The sequence below is a fragment of the Colossoma macropomum genome, unplaced genomic scaffold (assembly GCF_904425465.1).
Source record: "Colossoma macropomum unplaced genomic scaffold, Colossoma_macropomum, whole genome shotgun sequence".
Lineage (NCBI taxonomy): Eukaryota > Metazoa > Chordata > Actinopteri > Characiformes > Serrasalmidae > Colossoma > Colossoma macropomum.
Window position 1 is genome coordinate 28929246 of NW_023494784.1, and position 20662 is coordinate 28949907.

The following is a 20662-nucleotide window of genomic DNA, read 5'->3' on the forward strand; positions in this document are numbered from 1 at the left end:
TCTACCTGAAAAACCAGTGCATAAAACAGAGCATCCCCATCACCCATTCTCACAGTGACCTCTGACCAGAGACAGTATAAACATGCTGAGATATGTGTGCATTAGAGAGATCTTGCTGGTAAGGGTTCAGTTTCCTCAATTTCAGTGATACACAAAAGTTACTTCAGGGCTAATAACTCCACCTTGTGCAGGGTCATCAGCCTGCTAAACATGAGGGAGTGGGTCAAGGCCAACAGCAGTTTATAACAGCTTGTCTGTTTTGTTTATATGTTGTGTTATTTAAATCATACTTGATTTTATTTAGTAAGCAGTTAATTTATAATTCCGTTCTTATTTTTCTAATAATATTTCTAAAAAAAAATTCTAAAAAACACCAAAGATTAAACAGGCCTACAATGCAAAGATCTAAGACTACACAACTAATTTTAATGGCAATGAAAATGAGAAATAGTGTTTAAGTACGCTGTTCATTCCCTTCACTCTTCTGCACTCGGCAGCAAATCAACACTGAAAATGCCGACTGTGTGGAACTATTTCATGGTTTTTACAAGGGATATTGGGATAATGATGAAACATTTTACAAACAACAGAGCAAAAGTGTAAAGTATAACTAAAGAAATAATGGAATTCTTTGCTTTGGATGACCAACCATTCTTTGCTGTTGAGGACGCTGTATTTCATACGTACATACTGTAGCCTAAATATTGTAATAATTTTAGTATATTTAAAACTTTTTTATTTATTGTCAAAAATATTTGGTTTTCGTTTAAGTTTTTGCAGTTTTTGGCTCTGTGTGTCCTGAATTTTGGACTTGGCCAACACACACTTCATATACACAACATGTTGAAGAAAAAAGCATAATACATGGCCTGTCCAAAAGTTATGTTACATTTTACGTTGAGAAATTTCATATTTAGAGGATGTGTTAACTTATTTTTACTTAGAAAACCAACAAAAGGTCATTTGACTGGGGGTGTTCAGAACATTTGCATACGATTTTATGCATATTTGTTCTTTAAAACTGTTGCATCAAATAACTGCAAATGAGAATCTTGATCTCAATTCTCAGCCAAAAAATGTAATTTCTATTTAATCAAGAATCAAGCAGCCCAGACATCAACAACAGCTGGAGGAAGAAGAGAGAGAAACACAGAAGAAGGCGAAATTGGAGAAGCAGAAGCAAATCCACTAATGAAATTCTGCTGTGCTGTCTGGGTCATCTCTGTCCCTGGAAAGTGTTTGCAGCTGTATGCAAAGTAAAATCTGAGTGTCTCTGGGCAGTGAGAGGGTCTTATCACAGTTAGCACACACTCAGAGGCTGGAGAGGGCCTGAGAGGTGATCGATCTCTCTCGCTCTCTCTCCCTGACACCCTGCCTCAGGCAGCTGGAGAAGCAGCTTTGGGCCAGACAGCTTCCAGCAATTTATAGTTGGGCTGGGCAAGAAAGGTGTGTGTGTGAGAGTGTGCGAGTGTTTTTACAAAGGCTGAAAGGCTGGTGATGAAAAACGTATCTGGGGCGATGCTTTCCCTCTGACTCCACTCAGCCAGTGAGGGCAGCTGTGGCCTGTAGAGCGGCCTGACCATAAAACTACACACAGTGACATCAGTCACATAAATACTCCCTGTGAAGTGTTATGAATTACACTGAAAGGAAAGAGGAAAGAAGAATTTATTGTTTTTCTGCTCTCTGTGTGTTTCTGTGTGCACCTGCACAACCGCGAGTACAATTCCTCTCAGCTCGATATACAGCAGTACATATCTGTTTGAGTCTCACACTGTGTAGGGAGGGCTGGTGTTAACAAGAGATATCAAACGGCCAAGCTTGCTGGCACAACTGTTCCCTTGCTGCTCCTTGTTGAAACTGTAACTGCTGGCTTTTTTTGCTTTATCCATTCAACATAGTTCTCTCTGGAGGATGGCCCAAGCTGATATCAAACAAACTTTACTTTCTCTAATACAACCCCCCTTACCATATAATACATGCATAAAACTAAACGTTCCAAAGAGGGTTCTCTGGATCATTGCCATAGAAGAACTACATTTGGCTCCCTAAATAACCTTTCAGCAGATTGTTCTTTAAAGAGCCATGTTTGTAAATGAGATGTGCGAGAGAGAAGAACCTTCATAAAGTTTAAAGAACGTCCATGTAAGTGTTAATGCTTAATACGAGTCTCTAAACATCCCTTCCTCAGTCAAGCACAGAAAAAACTTCAACAGAACTCCTCAAAACAAACCTGCAGTGAGAACGTAGTAAATTAGTCTAAGAAATGGGGAAAAGGTGTTAAAGAGGAATATTTAATTCAAACCTATGCTATCCTGATCATCTGGAAGGGGGTTCACAGCTCAGTGGTAAAACAACACATTCTAAGGTAAGAAACTTATAATAAGAAAATGTCTAACAGTACATAATACTAAAGAAAATGCTAAGATCAGTAGAAATCAGCAGTGAGCTGCATTGATATCAATACTGGCACGATACCATGCTCATTTACTCGTACTCAGCCTCATAAAAAGGCACTGATACCAACATTTGATACCACCTGATACAATGTGACGTGTTACATGTGACTTGTGACTGATACCTGGTGTATGCTGGTACACTAATGAACAAACAACTCAAGCTGGCAGTGAACAAGGGTCTGCTCGAAGGGTTGCTGAAGCTGTGGCAGTCATTGGTCACTTTAAACATTTCGCCTTGGCACATTCCCACTAGGCATATACGGCTTGATTTAAGCCCAGTTTTAAACACACACAATCACAGCTATTTCCCCAAAATGGGTGGAAAAACAGGCTATTTGCAGTACTAAAGTCCGTATATGCCATCTTTACTCTGTCTGAATAGCACTGCAAGGTATAAATGTCAAAGTATTGATTTTTTAAAATTGTCATTGTAAAACAGGTGGTAGACAGACCGTATTGTCCTACCCACACACATCACCGCCTGGTTTTAGTTTCAGTGCATGGTGTGCAACTTAGCAAAGCTGCTGTAGCTCGGTTTCTCAGCGTGTTTGCTTGCTGTCTGCAAAAGCTGTGTTTCAGGTAGCATGTCAATCGGACTAAGTATTTTCATACAGTGTGACCATGTAAATTGTCCACACATTGGTCTATTCAAACATACTCTGTGAGTCACCAGAGAACAAGATGCTAAAATCACACAGTGTATGCCTGCCTTTAGAGGGCCTTCAACAACAGCTCAAACAAAAGACTCACACAAACAGCTCCTCAGATGCTTTAGCATCAGAAGTGATTCCTGCTGTCACTGTGCTACAAGAGACTATTGTTGAAAAAGAGAGATGAGGACCAAAACTATGAACCACACTTTACTTACAGCTGTACTGAAGCACTTTTCTGACATGGAACAAAATCCACTCTTCTCCACTGCAACACTACTCGATCCAAGGTAACTAATATAGCATGGCTAGCTAATGCATGCCATTTAAAGTCAGCTAGATTCGAACGATTTAACTGTTAATGTACATTGCACTCATTTACACTAACAACTACTTAATTCCAAATGAGTTACTCGGTATGGTATTGATATCAGTATGGGCAAGTACTAAAACATGTACTCTTACCTGAAAAAATGGCATTGTTGCAACCCTAGTCAGCAGTTAGCTTTTTGATTTTGATGCTGATAGTTTGCTTGATAAATCGGTCAGATTAAACAGGACTATAAAAAGGCTAAAAGGCTAATGTGATTTCCAAAGATATATAGTGTTACAGAAAGATGTTAAGTTCAGTTAGCTAACTAGTTAGCTTTTTTTTAACTTAGCTGCTAACAGTTAGCTTGATAAATCAGTCACAAGTGGACTGTAAAAAGGCTGAAGGGCTGAAAATGTATTTGGGGTGACAATACCCCTCTGTCCCTCCCTTTCTGGATTTGCTAAAAATCATTTTAATATGATGTTTAATGGTACATAAAGATGATGAGTCCTGTTTGGTATCTAACATTGCTCTGACTAGCTCCAGTGTTAGCTTTAGCATTAGCTCATCTAAATGAGTAGCACCGCTAAAACCTCCTGCTTATTACATGCGAAAACCTACTGCTTTAGCATGGCTTCGAGCAATTTCCCTGCTTTGATTTTTCTGGTGTTTTTCCCAATTTACTCCCCAATTTATTCAAGTCCATTTCCACCCAACTGCTAGGTCTCCTCATCACACAATACTAGCACAAGCTTCCTCAGAGTCACGTAAAGCCAGCCGCAACATCTTTTCAAACTGCCTTTAACAGAACATCATTGGACAGCTAAACACGCCCGGAGAAGAACGCTAACTGCCAGTTCTGTTACGTCAGCTAACAGACACCTGCACTGGCCAGCTTTACGCTGAGTGATGGTGGAGACCGAGGGCCATCCTACCCACCCAGACAGAGTCAGCCCATTTGTGATTCCTGTGATACCAAGGATTGAACTCGCTCCCTTGTTTGATTGATCGTGGCATCTAGAATCCTTTTTTTGTTATCTTTAAACTGGCCTACATTCATAATTTGTCAGTTCTCAAACATGAATGTACATCTTGTAAAGGCAGTTTATTTTTGAATGAAACAAATCTGTGCTTCTAAAAGTTCAACTGGACTTTTTAGTCTTTCAGTACAAGAGTTGGTACCACATAGCTGGAGCTGAAAGTTTGACGGACAGAGCAACAATACCCATTATGCAAATTAAATGTTTTTCCCAGAAAATGAGGTCCAAGCCAAGAGTGTAGGAACCTTTATTTTTAAGAGTACAGGTGTAGATGTGTGCTTTAAAAGAGCACGCCTGAGTCGATTAGCCTTGATTTGCGAGTGCTATCAGGGTGAATTGAGGGAGCAAGCATGCAGCTGCTGAAGAGACATTTCACCACAGAGGATCAGAGCAGGGTGAACAGCACACAAATGCACAGATGTTGTTTACCTCCACTGCAACACTCCATCTAAAGGAGTGATTAAAAACGGCCTCAGCCATATTGCACTATCCACTGGGATGTGTGTAAAGTATTTAATGTCTCCTACGGAGGAAGGCCCTGCGTTGACATGGACCTATGCATACTGTACTGAACATACATCATATTAGCGCAGGATTTATGACAAGCAGGGAAAATAGCATCTTTAAGAGGAAAAACATCATCCTCTTAAAAAGGAATTATAGCATCATCTGTCTACTTTATCTGGCAGTGATTTCCCCACCAAAAAAAACATTCATGATGAAAATATGAGCATACATCACTGGTATGTCTTGTGTAAGTCTTCTGTTTAGACTTTGCAAAGCTCAGCAGGGTTCCCTCTAATGCATTCCTTTTAATGTGTTTAATTAGAAAGGCTGTCAAAGCATTAATTTGAGCATGTGCATATACACAACAAAATCAAACTAAGCTATTAGATAGTCTTGCTGCCTTAAGAGGCACACATGATGAATTTTGAATCACCACTGAACAAATGGATACAAAACACTGTTTATGAGTAAATCTGTACATATGTGATAAGAATTTACAACTAAATTCTTATCATAGCTATTTTTATGCTCAACACTGTGTATGGCCATAGGATGAGGTAATGCAAGTATATGTACAGTACCGTGCAAAAGTCTAAGGCCACATTTCATTTATTTCATTTCCAGTCAAAACAGCCATTAAGTACGAGTTATTAATCTTTCAGGAGATAATTCTGGGGAGATCAGATTTAAGATCAATTTTAAAATTATTAAAAGATATAGAGAAAATGGGTTTTTAAATGTGGCACTAGTGGATCTGTTATTTTCTATTCCAACTTACTGTGATACATTGTGTATCACAAAAATGTCTTCAAGTATTGTGATTTTTGCTCTGATACCCACCCCTAATTGCAAGTGGTATGGATGCTAACAGGTGCCTTGGTTTGAAAGTTCGACGGACAGTACAACAATAACTAAGGGAGGTGGGATCGCTCTGAATTTTGCAAACGGTCAGTTAAAGGATGTGTAGCTGGCAAGAAGCTGTTACTGAGAAAAGGAAAACTGAGGATTTTTGCAAGGCAAAGACGCTGCTGGTGTTCTCAGAACAATGAACTGGCTAGCCCAGAGCCCAGACCTCAACATCACTGAATGTGTTTGGGATCACGTGACGCAAACCAACTTCTAAAGTACTATTCAGACGTGATTGGTTTTCCACAGGTATGTGGAGTAACATCCCTTTACCTTGGGACATCTGTAATGTTCATGACCAATTCACACAGGATAAAAAATCTCAGAGATGGGAGTGGCTACTCTATTTACAGACCGCCTTTACTCTCAAAATAGGTAGAAACAGCTGTTATTCCGTTTACCCTAACCATCTGTCTTGTCTTAGTGAATGCACTGTGTCATTTACATTGTCATTAGCTTGGAAATTCACAGCCAACAGTCAACATTACGTCATAGAATCAAGCTTTTTTCTGCAAGTTTTACATGTTTTAATGTTCTGACTTGTTGGCTTGAGGTAGGACAGTAGACATCAACTTTGAGCCACAGATAACACAAAAAAATGCCTCTTCGAGTCCTTTCATTCTTACAAAACTCCTTTTCCACAAACAATGACAGCGATTTTACTGACATGTCGATTCACATTGGATTAATATAACCTGGGGTTATGTCTAGTGCTCGTCTTAAAGGAGGTAAAAGACTTTACCCACGCAAGAGCATGCAGTGCATAAAAATTATTGACATGGTACATTCTGATGAGATTAAAATCACCAAGAAACAGAGGTAACAAGTACATTACCCCACCCCCAATGTAAAAATAAACCTGTGCGTATAGGGCATAATAGTGAACTTTGGAGGTCTGGAAATACAGACATAACAGTACATTGTATTGTTTATTTCATTTTATTCTATTAGTGTTTTGAACAAATAAATGTGTACTGCCCAGCTTAACAGCTTTACATATTTTCTCAGACAGCCCAAGCCTTTGTACAGTACTGTATATACTCTGTGTATCAGGTGCAGTGGTACTTCTGGTCCTGGAGTATCACTGCCCTGCGTGTTGTAGTGTTTTCTCTGCTCTACACACCCAGCTCACCTCAGGAAAGGCTTGTTTATTAGTTCATTAATTGCATCAGGTGTTCTGGGAGCAGGGGTAATCTAAAATGTGCAGGGCAGTGGTTCTCCAGGACCAAGACTGAGAACTACTGATTTAGAGTGTTACTTTTGAGCTGACACTTTTGATTTCATAATAAAAGAATCGTGTTCACTTTATTCTTCTGTTCTCTTATGCTTCTGGACATGGTGTTTTTTTGGCATTTCCCACTGAAATACTCACCAGCCTAAAGGTCAACACTTTATAGGTAACTGGGTCTTCTACAATCTTCTGAAGGTTAGCAGCAACTGAAAGACATGTGTGTAAAAATGTATTGTCATACACGCAAAGCAATCCTAAAGGGGCACAGGCTTACTTGACATGAATTAGACAGTATGCTGGAAATAAAGTAATTTTGAAATTCACTTGAAGTCACAGTGTGACATTACCAACTACAACATCATGGCCATTGACCAGACCAGCAGAAAATAGCTCCTGAGAAACACCATCAGCAGTATCTATAAAGAGAGTACACAAACAAACCCCATGGGATGACAGGAAAAGGGCAAATAAATTCATAGATATCCCTCGAATACACACATACAGCGCCCCCCAGAAATATTGACACTCTTGGAAAAGCTGGCTTTGAATAAATGTATTTACTATTTATATATAAATATACACACATTCTATATACCTTCACTTGTTCTGCAAATGTCAGTGTTAGGTCATGTGGCTTTTTAACCTGTGTACTAAATACAAACTGCACACAATAGCAAGATGGCTTATCATGCCTTATCATGTGCAGTGTCCATAGGGGTGCTAGCCATCTACTGCTAATATAATGTATTCAGAACAGCTCTCACCTTGTCCTGGAGTGAATTCAAACCGTATGTCATTCAGCTCCTTCCTCGAGTTCCTGAGAGATGAGAAGAGAGAGAGAGAGACGGAGAGAGGGGAAGGGAGGGAGAGAAAGATGAGGCCACCTGTCTCTCCAAGAGTCAGCCAAGAAAGATCACAACCACAACCCAACTGAGCTGTTTCAATTGGGAATATCTGATATGCATGCAACACACACACCACATACACATGCAAACATACACAGCAAACATAGCAAACAAAGTTTTATATACAAAACACAAAACTCAGAAAATTAAAATGTTGGTGTATAGAATAAAAAATACTAATATATGAAATGTGCAGTATAAGCTCACTAGTTTCCTACACAATCTGGGGTTTAAAATTGGCCAGAGTACAATCTTAGTACTTTTCTTATGTACATCCACTTTAGTGTGACCTTTTATTTGATATAATTATGATGCAAAAGTGACAAACAATGAATGCTAAAATAGCGAAGTAAAAGGAAAGAAACAGAGTCACATTTTCATGAAATCAGTACTGAGAATGAAACAAACTGAATATGGTTCTCACATTGCAGACACCCTAGAAAAAATAGGGCTCCCCCACCTCTGAAATCCCACGTTAACCCCTGTATGCTATATATGGCACAGGCTAGTGTAGTAAACCTATGTTTATGTTAATAGGGGTGGGAATCTCTAGGTACCTCATGATTTAATTTCAATTTAGGGTGTCATAATGAGATTACAAAATTAATCTGAATTTTTTATTTCAATAGCCTACATGAGGATTTTCTCCCTGTATTTTTCATTGCCAAGTACTGTAAGCTTTATTGAGTTTGTATGTAGTTGTATGTACACTATGCACTTCTTAAAAGAGACTTACACCCCTTTTTTCATTTTTGCATAATTCAGTTACTGAGATGTAAAAAAAAAAAAAAAGTCATCTGCTAGAGTGCATAATATGATTAAAGGATTCAGGGAATGCAGAGAAATCTTTGTGCGCCGAGGACAAGGCTGAAAACCACAACTGAATGACTCAATTTTACGTACTGTTTACCTACTTTTTATCCAAATAACATCACACTGCTATTGCTAACTTATGTTAGCACTTTAATGATGCTTTCAGTATAAGTACTGATGCTTTCAGTATTGTAATCATTACAGTATGATTACAATGTTTTGTGAACTGATTCAGAACCATCCAATAGAGAATCGTAATGTATCTACGAATTGATTATTTTTCCCATCCATTACGTTAGTGTAACAGTAAGCAATGAATGCCTAAACGTGCACAACGAAAACTTTTTTTATTATGCTCACTAAAACATATTTCAATTCAGATAGAAAAATATATTAGATACATGATTCCTAATAATAATTTGAGTGATACTATTAGTGCTTTTTAAAAGGCTCACCAGCTTTACATTGGTTTTATTAATAATGAAGTATTCAGTTAAATTTTCCATTTCAGCTTACTTAATCATAATTTATTACTTTGTTCTTTCTTCATATGTGCAACTTTAGCAAAGGCAAAGTTGCATCAGTCTTATCGTGCTCTAAATCAGTCAGGTCTGCTCCATAACCCCCGTTCATCAGCTCTTACTTTATCACTCTGACAGCACTATGCCAAGACAGTATGGAGAAAGGATAGTTATTGTCGTTCTTCCTACAAGGAGGAACAAATCTAAGTAGCTAGGTGTGAAGAGCACTAGTGGGAGCGAGTTTGGATGCACGCCCAGCCATTTGGTTTGGAGTCTGACTCTGCGTTAATTAGATTTGACACAATAAAGGAAGGCAGCCTCGCAGCGTTAAAGCAGAGCAAGACCAATCACTACACCAATCACTTCCTTATACACTCTAAAACTGCATGCTTTAAATCCCTCGGTGTTATCAATGCCTGAGGCTAAACAATGAGTAGCTGGTTTAACAATCATCACTAAATAACGCACAACACAAACTGTAATCAGTCAGACACTGCTGGTTATTTATGACATATTACATATTGCTTGGTATGATGTGCATTTTGGCACACTGGTTTACCCTTAGTCTTTTTTCAGATTAAAGCTTCTTGCATTTGAATTGCTCGCAACTCTTATTTGTTGAGAGGATGAGCACAGTTCCTTCCCACTGACCATGCCTAATGGGAATCCACCAATAAAGAATTTCTGGGCAGATAACAACAATGGACAATTGGAACACTGTTGTGGGAGTGGAAGACAGGTCAAAACTCTAAAGATGAATCATTCATTAGCCTTACATAGCCATGACAGCTAAATAAGACATGGCAACTGATGTAAACATTTACATTAAGGGGAAACTCCACCGATTTTTCAAAATGTCTGTATAATTAAATCATTCAGATGGTTTGATGTGAAATTCTCCATTCTAGAGAAACTTACAAAGTCAGAATTGTTTACAATGTTGGTGAGAGGAACCAGACATCCAACAGACAACACAAAAAACTATTACATGAAATGGTAATGAATAAACTGCCTGATGCCCAAGACACTGTTTTAAGTATTATTAAAATTCATTCATGGCGGAACTGGTACAAGCAGGGCGGTCGCAAAAGATCTCCAAAGAAAGCTTTAAAAAGTTTAAAAGATTTAGCACAATTTTATCATTAACAGCATTACATATTAAATCTAGAAGATGTGTAGGTTCACTGGTCATTGTGGATGATAAATAAAATGGCTAAATCTGTGTTTTAGACATTACAACCGCTGGTTCCTACCACCAGAGACCCACTTTGGTCAGCAATCCTTGATCTAAAAAGCGTAACGGGGTGAATGGGTGTAAACAGAGGAAATACAGTGTTGAAACTGCTGCAGTATATCAGACTGATTATCTATAATTCAACATGTTTTCTATCAAACATTTCTGACAAGACATGATGTGTCTAATACAAAAATAAAGTTCTGAAACAAGTAACAGTAGACAGCAGATTGTGACAGTTAGGGTTCATTTATGGCACTGCGACAGTCTTGGAAAACTAATTTTCTTACATCGAGAAGCAGAGACAGTACAACCAACAGAAGTTAAATACTAAGCAGAATTTAACCCAGAGGCTGTAACCCAGAAAAAGATCTCTAACAATGGCTCTAAAGGCTATTAAGGTTAGCTACAGCAGCAGTAACACTCTGCTGTAGTGCAAGTATATGCAGAAGTAAATGGCTGTAGTTTGTAACCATCAGTATTTCAGTGTATTCTAATAGCATTAATACACAAAGATTTTGTCAAAAGTAAATATTGTAAACTACTTTTGTCAATGGCTCAGTGCTGTGCTCAAGACCTGCTTTGCCACTGCTGAAGAGAACTGGTAACACTTGGAAGAGCAATTTCAAATGTTCTTATTCAGAACCACTTAAAATAAATGACTGTAAAATTAGGAGTCTTGTCTCAGGACTATTTGTGACATTCTTCTCTCAATAAAAAACTGAATCTCCAATCTTTCATGTGCAGGCTGGAGGGGTTATCCACCATACTATCTTTTTGACTGCATTGAGAAGAATGGGAATGCCTTGCATTAGTGAATATATGTGCACTAAAGACTATATGTGCACTAAAGAGTTATTAACTGTTAACTTTAATTCTAACGTAATTATATTATCAGGCCAATAATACTTACATTTTTCCCATTTATCTGTAAATAATATAGTCAATACGGCATTCTATAAATGTGGGCACCCTTCACATTAAGGAAGGGCTCCAATATATTTATGGATGCAAAATTTAGTCTGCATCTGTTTTTTGCCAATATTAGTTTAATTATGACATTAATGACCTAAAAATTTAGATCTAGACTACACAGCAAACTTTTCAGTCAAAGCCCCCTCTACCTAGAACATCAGGTATTCAATTCTACTATTCCCTTTGCGAGGACACCCCTGAGAATACTGTCCACTGATATATTGTGCACTGCTATTTCCAAACCCTATGAAGTATGAACACACCTCTTCAGTGGAGCATGGCAGAGGACTGGCACTTGCTGATTCGCGTTTATGATGAGTTGCTCTCCTGTAACCGTGCACAGTACTGAGACAGACCCTCGCTTTGTTCTGCCTCAACATCAGACGGGCTTTTGCCACTGCAAGCTATGGAGGACTCGTGGCCCTGTAAACCTCCCGCAACTTGGAGGGACTCTGATAATATGCACAGCCTCACCTTGCCCTTTGCCATGAAGACAATGAAAGGACCAGAGTTGGCACTGCTGCTGAAAACAAGCCTTCCCCTCACGCTCTGCTCGGGGGACGTTTCAAAGAGGAAAGGTGACATGGCTGCGAAGCTGCGTCACAGCATGGAGGACTTTGAATACTAGCTGCGGCAATTCTGGCAGCTCTATGGAGGCCATTTTTCAGTGCAAGACAATGGAATTGCATTCACAAAGGCCTTTTGATTTTCTCCTGCCTATCATGGTGTTTAACAGGTAGCTGGAGGGAAGTAATTAAGCCAGTAGGAAGCTTTAATATAAATTATATCTAAAACCACTTTACTGTCCTCAAACTGAAAGCTACAAACGGAACTCTTCACTCTGGCTGTAGGTAACCTCAAACACTGACTTTACTGTTAAAAAAGGAGCTGTGTTTACCAAGATATGGCACACGTCCAAACTCAACAGCTTTCAGCATGGTTCTTTTAGGGTACCTGGGTACCTGAACAGTCTGACCTAATCTATAAATAAACATCTTGCAACAACGTGCTAAAAATATGCTCAACAGTTTCCAATTAAATGTGATGAGTGTGACACAGTATAAATACAAACAGCAATAGTTTACATGAAATGTAGACTCACAGCTCTGCAAATCTACAAGTCACTGTTCTACTCAAAACCATAAAAATCCTTAGAGAGCTATACTATACCGTTACTGTCACTGAGAGAAGCCTCTCAGAATAAGAGCACTGATCCAAGATCAGGTCTCATTCGGTCATGGAATTTTATTCAAGGTTAGATAAACAGCATAGGCCGATCCTAGATCAGCATTATTACTCTGAGAAGCTTGATAAAAAAAGGGGCAATATAATTTTCTCAGGGGAAAAGTACATATTTGTAGCTTTTCATAACCTTGTGTTTGGAACAATAAAATAAAAAGCCTGAAGTCAAGACTGGGTGTGTGGAGTCAACACAACTTGGAAAAAATATAACTGCAATGGAATACAGCACAATTACGTTACCTAACTAAAAGGTAACTTGTCAGTGACAAGACAGTTACAGTTTAGTGACAGTTTAGTACCTTTTTCGTATGCTCATGGATTACCAAGTCAACTGAATCAACTGAAGGTGAAATCAAAGTAACTTTGGGCACTTTCACACCATGGTGCAGACCATTCAAACTTTTTCTTTAGTTTGATTCATTTGGACAGGTGTGAATGCTCCATCTGTACATGGATGCACACCAAAAATAGCAGGTCTCTGCCCAATTCTGAATGAACCCTGGCTCAGTTTGCTGCTGGTGGAAATGCCTATTAACAAAGGTCTGCACCAGACAAGGGAGTTCAACATCAGAGCATGCTCGTCTAGTGGTACTGTACTGCCTGCGTAACCTGCCTGTTTTAACGTTTAACTATTACAGACATGAATATTATTGCTATCAGGGTTCTGATCCATTTAGACATTAAGCAACTTTATTTTCATGCAACATAATGGGTATGATTAATAATTGTAATAAATATTAATAAATTGTAAGTTTTTTGTCACTAACTGAGGCAAGCATGAAAGTAACAGAGTTTGTGTCTCTGCCAAATTCCTGACCAATCAAAAATGTAACCGATATAACTTTGTCCACTTCGGCTGTTGCAATGTAAAATCAACTAAACCAAATTAAAAAGAGATCACAAAATCCCAAACTCTGGTGCAGACTTTAGCAAACAAACTAGGTGTGAAAACAGACCTAGTCTTTGTCCTTTTGAGTTAGTGCTAATTCTGAAGTTTGCACAGAGCCACAGTAAAATGAATTTAGCATAGCTCTAAAGATTACGGTGAATATTCTGGTAAAAAGAACTCCGATCTCTCTCTTTTTAGCACAATAATGCATAACCATATATGACTGGTCAATGTGATATTCATATGAGCTCATGAAGATGTAAATAGTCACCTCTAGCCTCAGTCCACTGAGAGAGAGAGAGAGAGAGAGAGAGAGAGAGAGAGAGAGTGTGAGTGTGTGTGTGTGTGTGTTATACTTCACTGATCAGTATTTAAAACCTTCCCTCCAGCTGTGCTATTCTACCAACGCGCTGATTTACTAGATTGACAGTTGCATTAGCTTCATTTCCTCCAATCCCAGATTACGCTGACAGCACTTATCACTGATCTCATTTGAGTTTTAAAAATATCCCCTACTACCACCCACATGCTGTTTAATCCAACGCTGCAGTGACAGTTTGAAGAAACACATTTTAAGCTGAACATTCATGTGCACATCAGAGTTGGCATAAGTTGATGTAATGGATCTGACTTTCGGATGTATCGCAGGGTATGGGCGACAATGTGGGCTGCAACCTAAGCTTCTATCCAAACACATACGCTAGGATTTAACTTCTAGCTTTTATTTACTACCGTACTAGAAGCACATCAGTTACTCAGCTGACAAGCAGCCATCTGCAGGAGCGTGAAGTGAAAATCTCAGCCGGGAGAGGAGGGATAAAGTGAGAGAGTCTCCGTGTGTTATCTGGCATGAGTAGGAGAGGGCTGCCGAACGCCTGTCATAGCCACATCTAACTAACAGGCCCTGAACCTTCCATCTCAATCTGCCTACTTATTCTCCCTCAGGAGCAGATGCCAGAGATAGAGACAGACAGACAGAGACAGAGACAGAGACAGAGAGAGAAAGAGAAAGAGAGAGAGAGAGAGAGAGAGAAAGAAAGAAAGAAAGAAAGAAAGAAAGAGAGAAAGAAAGAAAGAAAGAAAGAAAGAAAGAAAGAAAAAAGAAAGAAAGAAAGAAAGAAAAAAGAAAGAAAGAAAGAGAGAGAGAGAGAGAGAGAGAGAGAGAGAGAGAGAGAGAGAGAGAGAAAGAAAGAAAAAGAAAGAAAGAAAGAAAGAGAGAGAGAGAGAGAGGAAAAAAGAAGAAGAAGGAGAGCAAGAGAGAAAGAGAATGAAAGGAACAGACTACAGTGCAGTAAAGAAAGACTGAGCTGTGTATCTTTTGAAATAAATCTTTTGAAGATAATCTTTTAACCTACCTGTATAGTAAAGGTGGACCTCTGAAACAAAAATGGGGGAGTAGACTAAGAGGTAAAATCTCTACAGATCTCCACAGTACAATATTATCACGATACTTGAGCCATGATAATGTTCTATTGTGAATGTAAAAGATTTGTGATATGGTAAGTGCTGTGATATAACACTTCACAATATACATTTATATATATATATATATATATATATATATATATATATATATATATATATATATATATATATATATATATATATATATATATAAATAAATGATGGAAACACCATGAAATACGTATATACATTCGACATTTTATCTTAAGCACCGCAGCCCATCCGTTGCTGCACAATTTATCACCCTCCTACAATCAATGGAAAGGGGACAACATATAGGATATAGGCACTGACCAGGTATTGTTTGAGTGGGGCACAGTAATGTGTTGTGGTGTATCAGGCACAATGTGGTGTTGCTGGGAGGTTCTATACAAGTCAATGGCACTGCCTTGTTGAGAACAGTCCACCAACCAAAAATATCCTTTCAACAACGTCCTGTGGCCGGAAACTGACCACTGATAAAGGTCTAGAGGTTGACTTAAGCAAACTGTGCTTGGAAAAATAAACAACAGTCTCTAACTGTATAAATGCAAAGTGGACCAATAAAGTTGGTATGTCAAATAGGGTGACCAGTAAGTGTATGCAGTAGAGCTGCACTGTAAATGGTATTTTTTAAATCTTTGTTGCGTTATGACTTCCTGTAATAAAAACATTTTTAAGGGCTGTGATTACCTCAAGCAACGTGGCAGATTTAGAGTGGTAGGAACACAGAGTTAAAACCAACAAGTGTTTCCCAGGCTTAAATGTTTTTGTGGCCATTATAGAAAAAGGGTCTGTACTTGCAAAATCCAGTCAGACATACCACTTTAATCATAATAAACATCAACAGATGAGCTAAAGTTAGTAATTGTAAACCTACAAAGTTCACCTGTATAGTAGGTGCACCTGATAAATGGCCAAAATGAGTATTTCATTGGTGCTTCCATCATTTTGTACACCCCGTATGCCTCCAGAAGAAAACCTGTTTTATCTAATGAACACTTTGTTCATTTCACTTCATTTTTACTGAAGAAAAACTAAACTGTCAAAGAAACACTAAAAAACCTTTCTCCTTCTCATATCAATATTAATATTTCAAAACAAACATCACTACGCTACATTGTATCACACCCCCAGTGTAGACAGGTTGTAAATTACAGAGATACCAGCTTAGGTGTTAACGCTGATGACTTTGTGCAAATGATGAAGGTGTATATTTATATACAAAAGTGTAAAAAAGACACGGTGGGTTTTGCTGTGCATACTCAGGTGAAGTGTTTCTGCTCTCAACGTGAGTCATTTTATAAAATCCCTTCAGAGCGTGAGGCATTTGCCGGTTAGCTACTATGATTGGGCGAATGTGTGGCTGAGCAGAAGGTGTGAATGAACAGAGAAAGCCATTCGGTGCATTTATAGATGAGTCGTTCATGTTTTCACATCACTGAGAGGTCAAGCTTTCTGTGTATGCAATCGCTCTCTCACATGTGCACACGCACGCACACACACACACACACACACACACACACACTCAGAAACACAGAGAGAGAGAGGGAGAAAAACGGAACCATCTGAGCTCTAGTAGCCCCCAGGCTCAAGCTGTAGAAGTGACGTTTGCCTTGATGGCATTAGCCATCCAATCAATTGTGAGGCAGGATGGAGGGCCATTGGCCCTGTTCCGGCCCAGAGGTGATATTTTTAAGCCTGCGGTCACTGGAAATTGGCTCCCTGCTTGTTGTTTTCCTTTTTTTCGTGCTTGCTCATGCTCTCACCCTCTTCTGTGCCTGATCTTTCTGATTTTGTTTCTTATCAGATCCACTGTGCCAAGCACTCCCTTACTACCAGTCTCACAACGGCAACAAAACAACAAAAATAACTCTAAAGAGCCCAACCCCTCTCATTAATTTTTTAGAGAAGAATAAAAAAATCCTCGTTCGATAATTCAAGCACAATTAATTGTTTCTTCCTTCAGTGCACTCCACTTTTCCCCACAGAGAAGCTAACTAATCAGTGTGGCAGCAGCTTTATGACCTCCCGGAGTGCAGAGGTTTTTTAACTTTAATTTAAGAACTTAATTTCATTTCAAAGTCTAACTTAACACGGTTTAATTCTTTGCTGCTTTTTTCATCAGGGAGAATCTAAAAAATATGTTGAGATGATTTTCTGAGGAGCTTTACAAGCACATGGGGAACAAAAACAAGTCTTTCATGCATTTTTACCTCTTACTTGGTTTAACTCTTATTTTACTCATATGGTCCTTTTCATTTTTACAATTATAATGTAAATTACTGAATGCTTAAGATTGGCCAATATTGATATGACATAATATTCATTTAATACATTTTTTATTTTATGATATTTATAGATAACAAAAATGTCTTTAACTATAATGTACAGTTTGCTGAGTGCTTAAATGCTTTGGGTCCTAAAGGGCAACTTAAATACATAAAGTAAGTTTTCCTTCTGTAAATTTCCTTCTGTTTGGTTAATGTTCACAAAACTGTTTAAGCTTCCCTTTACTGTAATTTGATGAGTAGAGAAGATCTAAGCAACCTAATCAAGCTATGTCAGGTTTGTAGGGGATTATTTTAGCTAAAAGTACTAGAATGAATACTGTAACTTTATTAATGCAAACACAAATATCATCTCATACTGTAATATGCTTGGAAAATACAGAGATATTGAATTCGAACTCTCAGTACTGCTCAGCACTAATAGAAGATTCACAGTTCTGACTCCTGTCTTGTGTGCTACAGTTGTTAGCTGAATGCCTGTGCGAGTGTGACTCCCTCTTTCTGGAACACTCTCAGCTTAACCTTAATCCTGTTGTCCAGTACACTGTGAAACTGTGCCTTCAGCACAAAATCCCAACTTCAGATCATGACACCTCTTCCCTCTTTTTCCTTTCTTTTTCTGAACACACTTTCTCTCTTCATCGGTCATCATCCCTCCATTTTCTCTTTCCCCTTTATCGGCCCTATCTTCCCCACTCGGTTTCTTTCTCTCCTGAGCCCTGAATGTAGCCTTCACATAGCCAGTGTCTGACACACACAAGTGCACCCTTGTCAACAATGGAGTAGCCCAGGTCAGAGGATGAAAGAAGGGGTGGCTGATGGAGAAAGGCAAGGGAGGAAAAAAAAAAACAAAAAAAAAACAGTAAGACACAGTCAAATAAGGTAACTCCCTATTGGAGGTCAGTTTGAGGTGCCTTAACTCTAATCTGCAACTTAAATAATGTCTAATCACAACTTACAAAACGTCTATTTTAAAAGTTAACCCTTATAAGCAGAGTTATTCCTTATTACTTTTGTTTTGCTAAACTATTCAAATGTAATTATTTAATTACATATATATTTCAGAGTTAGTTATGCAATTCAAAGCTACATTTTGTAAGTTTTGTGGATGTCCTTCTCTGGTGGAAATTTGTAATTGCATGCAACATGTGGAAAAACATTTTGTAACATGGGTTGTGCTACAGACCCTCTCGATTGTATAAATCTGATGATTGTAAGCGTGATGAAAGAGTATTCAAAGAGAACTCAGTCAAAAAGGAAGTGTCTTCCAAAGATGTATGTGAATGATCTACACTTCCCGTCGTATCTTCATCAGTATAATATTGATTTTGCTTTTGAGACTTAAGCATCAAGTTTTTCTGAGCCTGTGCATGTGACGTTAATACACAAAGACATATGACGTGGTCCGCAAACTCCTGTAAAATCCGACTCAGACTTTTAAATTATTATTTACAGGGTGACTTGCCGTAGCACATGCACACAGTAATTGGGTGTTTTTTTCTTCTGACTCAGTAATGCTACTTCTTTCATTTTAACAAAAAACAAAGTATCATTTTAAGAAACAACAAAAATGCAGCCAAAAAAAACAAAAAAAAAAACAACAACATTTCCGACAGACTTTCTCCACTTTCACAGACAATTTCACAGACAGGGATTAACCTAGTCCTGGACTATGCATTGCTTTTAAAAGGAGAATCTCCATTTAGAATGCTAGGGTTAATCCCTGTCTGGGAAAGTGACCATTAAAGCATTAGGAAACAGGGATTTGAAGTCATTTTGTGACCCATAAGTGAAATTCCAGGCCCCAGTGTGGTTAATTCTGAGTAGTATGTGAGATCCTGATGCTGGTATATATGGTCTACATGCTGAGTCAAGCACTACACCGAAGCACCCTATTTACTGTCATCATCATAATACCTTTGTCCCTCGCTAGGCTGTGTCTACACCATGTCTACAATGAAGGCAGTGGGGTTGAAGCACTGCATGGCACAAATACTTGTCAAAAAAACCCAGCTTCCAGCTGATCCCCGATCTGTGAAATGCGACTAATGTAATTCACCCTCCACAAAAAGGTATCACTGGAGCGCATCAAATGTAATGTGATGCTCAGTCAACCGTCTACTGCATAAAAAAGGCTGCTTATACACTAGTAGCAAATAAACAGCTCTGCATATGATCCCCGCATAGACAGGAGGTACGGAAACATCCACATCATATTTCTACACAAAAACCGTCAAAAGCGATTGGCCAAACAGCGGCGTGACGGGTAATGGGAGCTGACAGAGCTCAGTGAAACCCATTGAGCATGATTTGTACGGCTATGGGAGTGGAAATGCCTTTAGAGCGAACAGGCCTGATAAGAGAAGTACGAGTCGTGATAGTGTCTGCTGTATGTGATGGAATTTGATGTGTAGATAGAGTCTATCATTATGAGATCTAATGAAGCAAAACAAGCCAAAGCATGAGACAAATAGCATGTAGGCCCAGCTCACATTGTTACTCTCATATAACAGTATAACATACTTACATACTGCATCTTAAGCCGGGCCTCATATATCAGCAAAGGGTGTTTTGCGTGTTTATGAACTACAGAAGTTCAGGCTAAACTTTAAGCAGTGTTTACTGTTTTTCCTACCTTCCCACATCTGATTCAACTTATCAGCTAGTTATCAAAGCTTTGATGAGTTCTATCAGATATAGCAGAAAAAACAAACACTCTAGAAGGACTGCATATCAATGAAGCAACCTACGGTTCCTCTCAACTATTCACTTAACTCCCACCACACTTCTAACATAATCCCTCTAAAACTGCCCTTCAAATTATCTCTGACAGTAGCCTCTAATGTATTCCCAACTTTTCTCCAAATTCCCACCCACTACCTAGGATTCCCCCTATCGCATGATGCCCCAAGCTGCGAAGCGAGATCTTGCAGATCATTGCTTCTGGGTTCTTAATTCATCAGTACACTTGGTGGTCCTTGCAAGCAGCAAGCAGTCGATTCAGAGCGCAACGGTTTTTAGTGCCTTGATGCATTAGTACAGAATTAAGTTGTTCACAACCCCCTAATTAACCATTTGGTCCATTCTTCATGAAATTTACATACAATGTAAGGGACATTTTCAAATATGTCAAATATATATATATATATATATATATATATATATATATATATATATATATATATATGCTGCTTCACCTACAATTGGTGAGCTTCCATCTTTAATATTCTTAACTAACTAGAG

At 38.6% G+C, this 20662-nt stretch overlaps 1 protein-coding gene across 1 annotated transcript in view; it reads right to left on the minus strand.

The window, feature by feature from the left end:
- Positions 1-20662, minus strand: part of stk39 (serine threonine kinase 39) — a 51726-nt gene that overhangs the window by 2663 nt on the left and 28401 nt on the right. The window contains exons 15-17 of the mRNA XM_036567517.1: positions 7871-7923; positions 7454-7522; positions 7248-7312 (exon numbers count right to left, since the gene is read on the minus strand). Coding sequence (XP_036423410.1) covers positions 7248-7312; positions 7454-7522; positions 7871-7923 — 187 coding nt within the window. The remainder of the gene's footprint in view (positions 1-7247; positions 7313-7453; positions 7523-7870; positions 7924-20662) is intronic.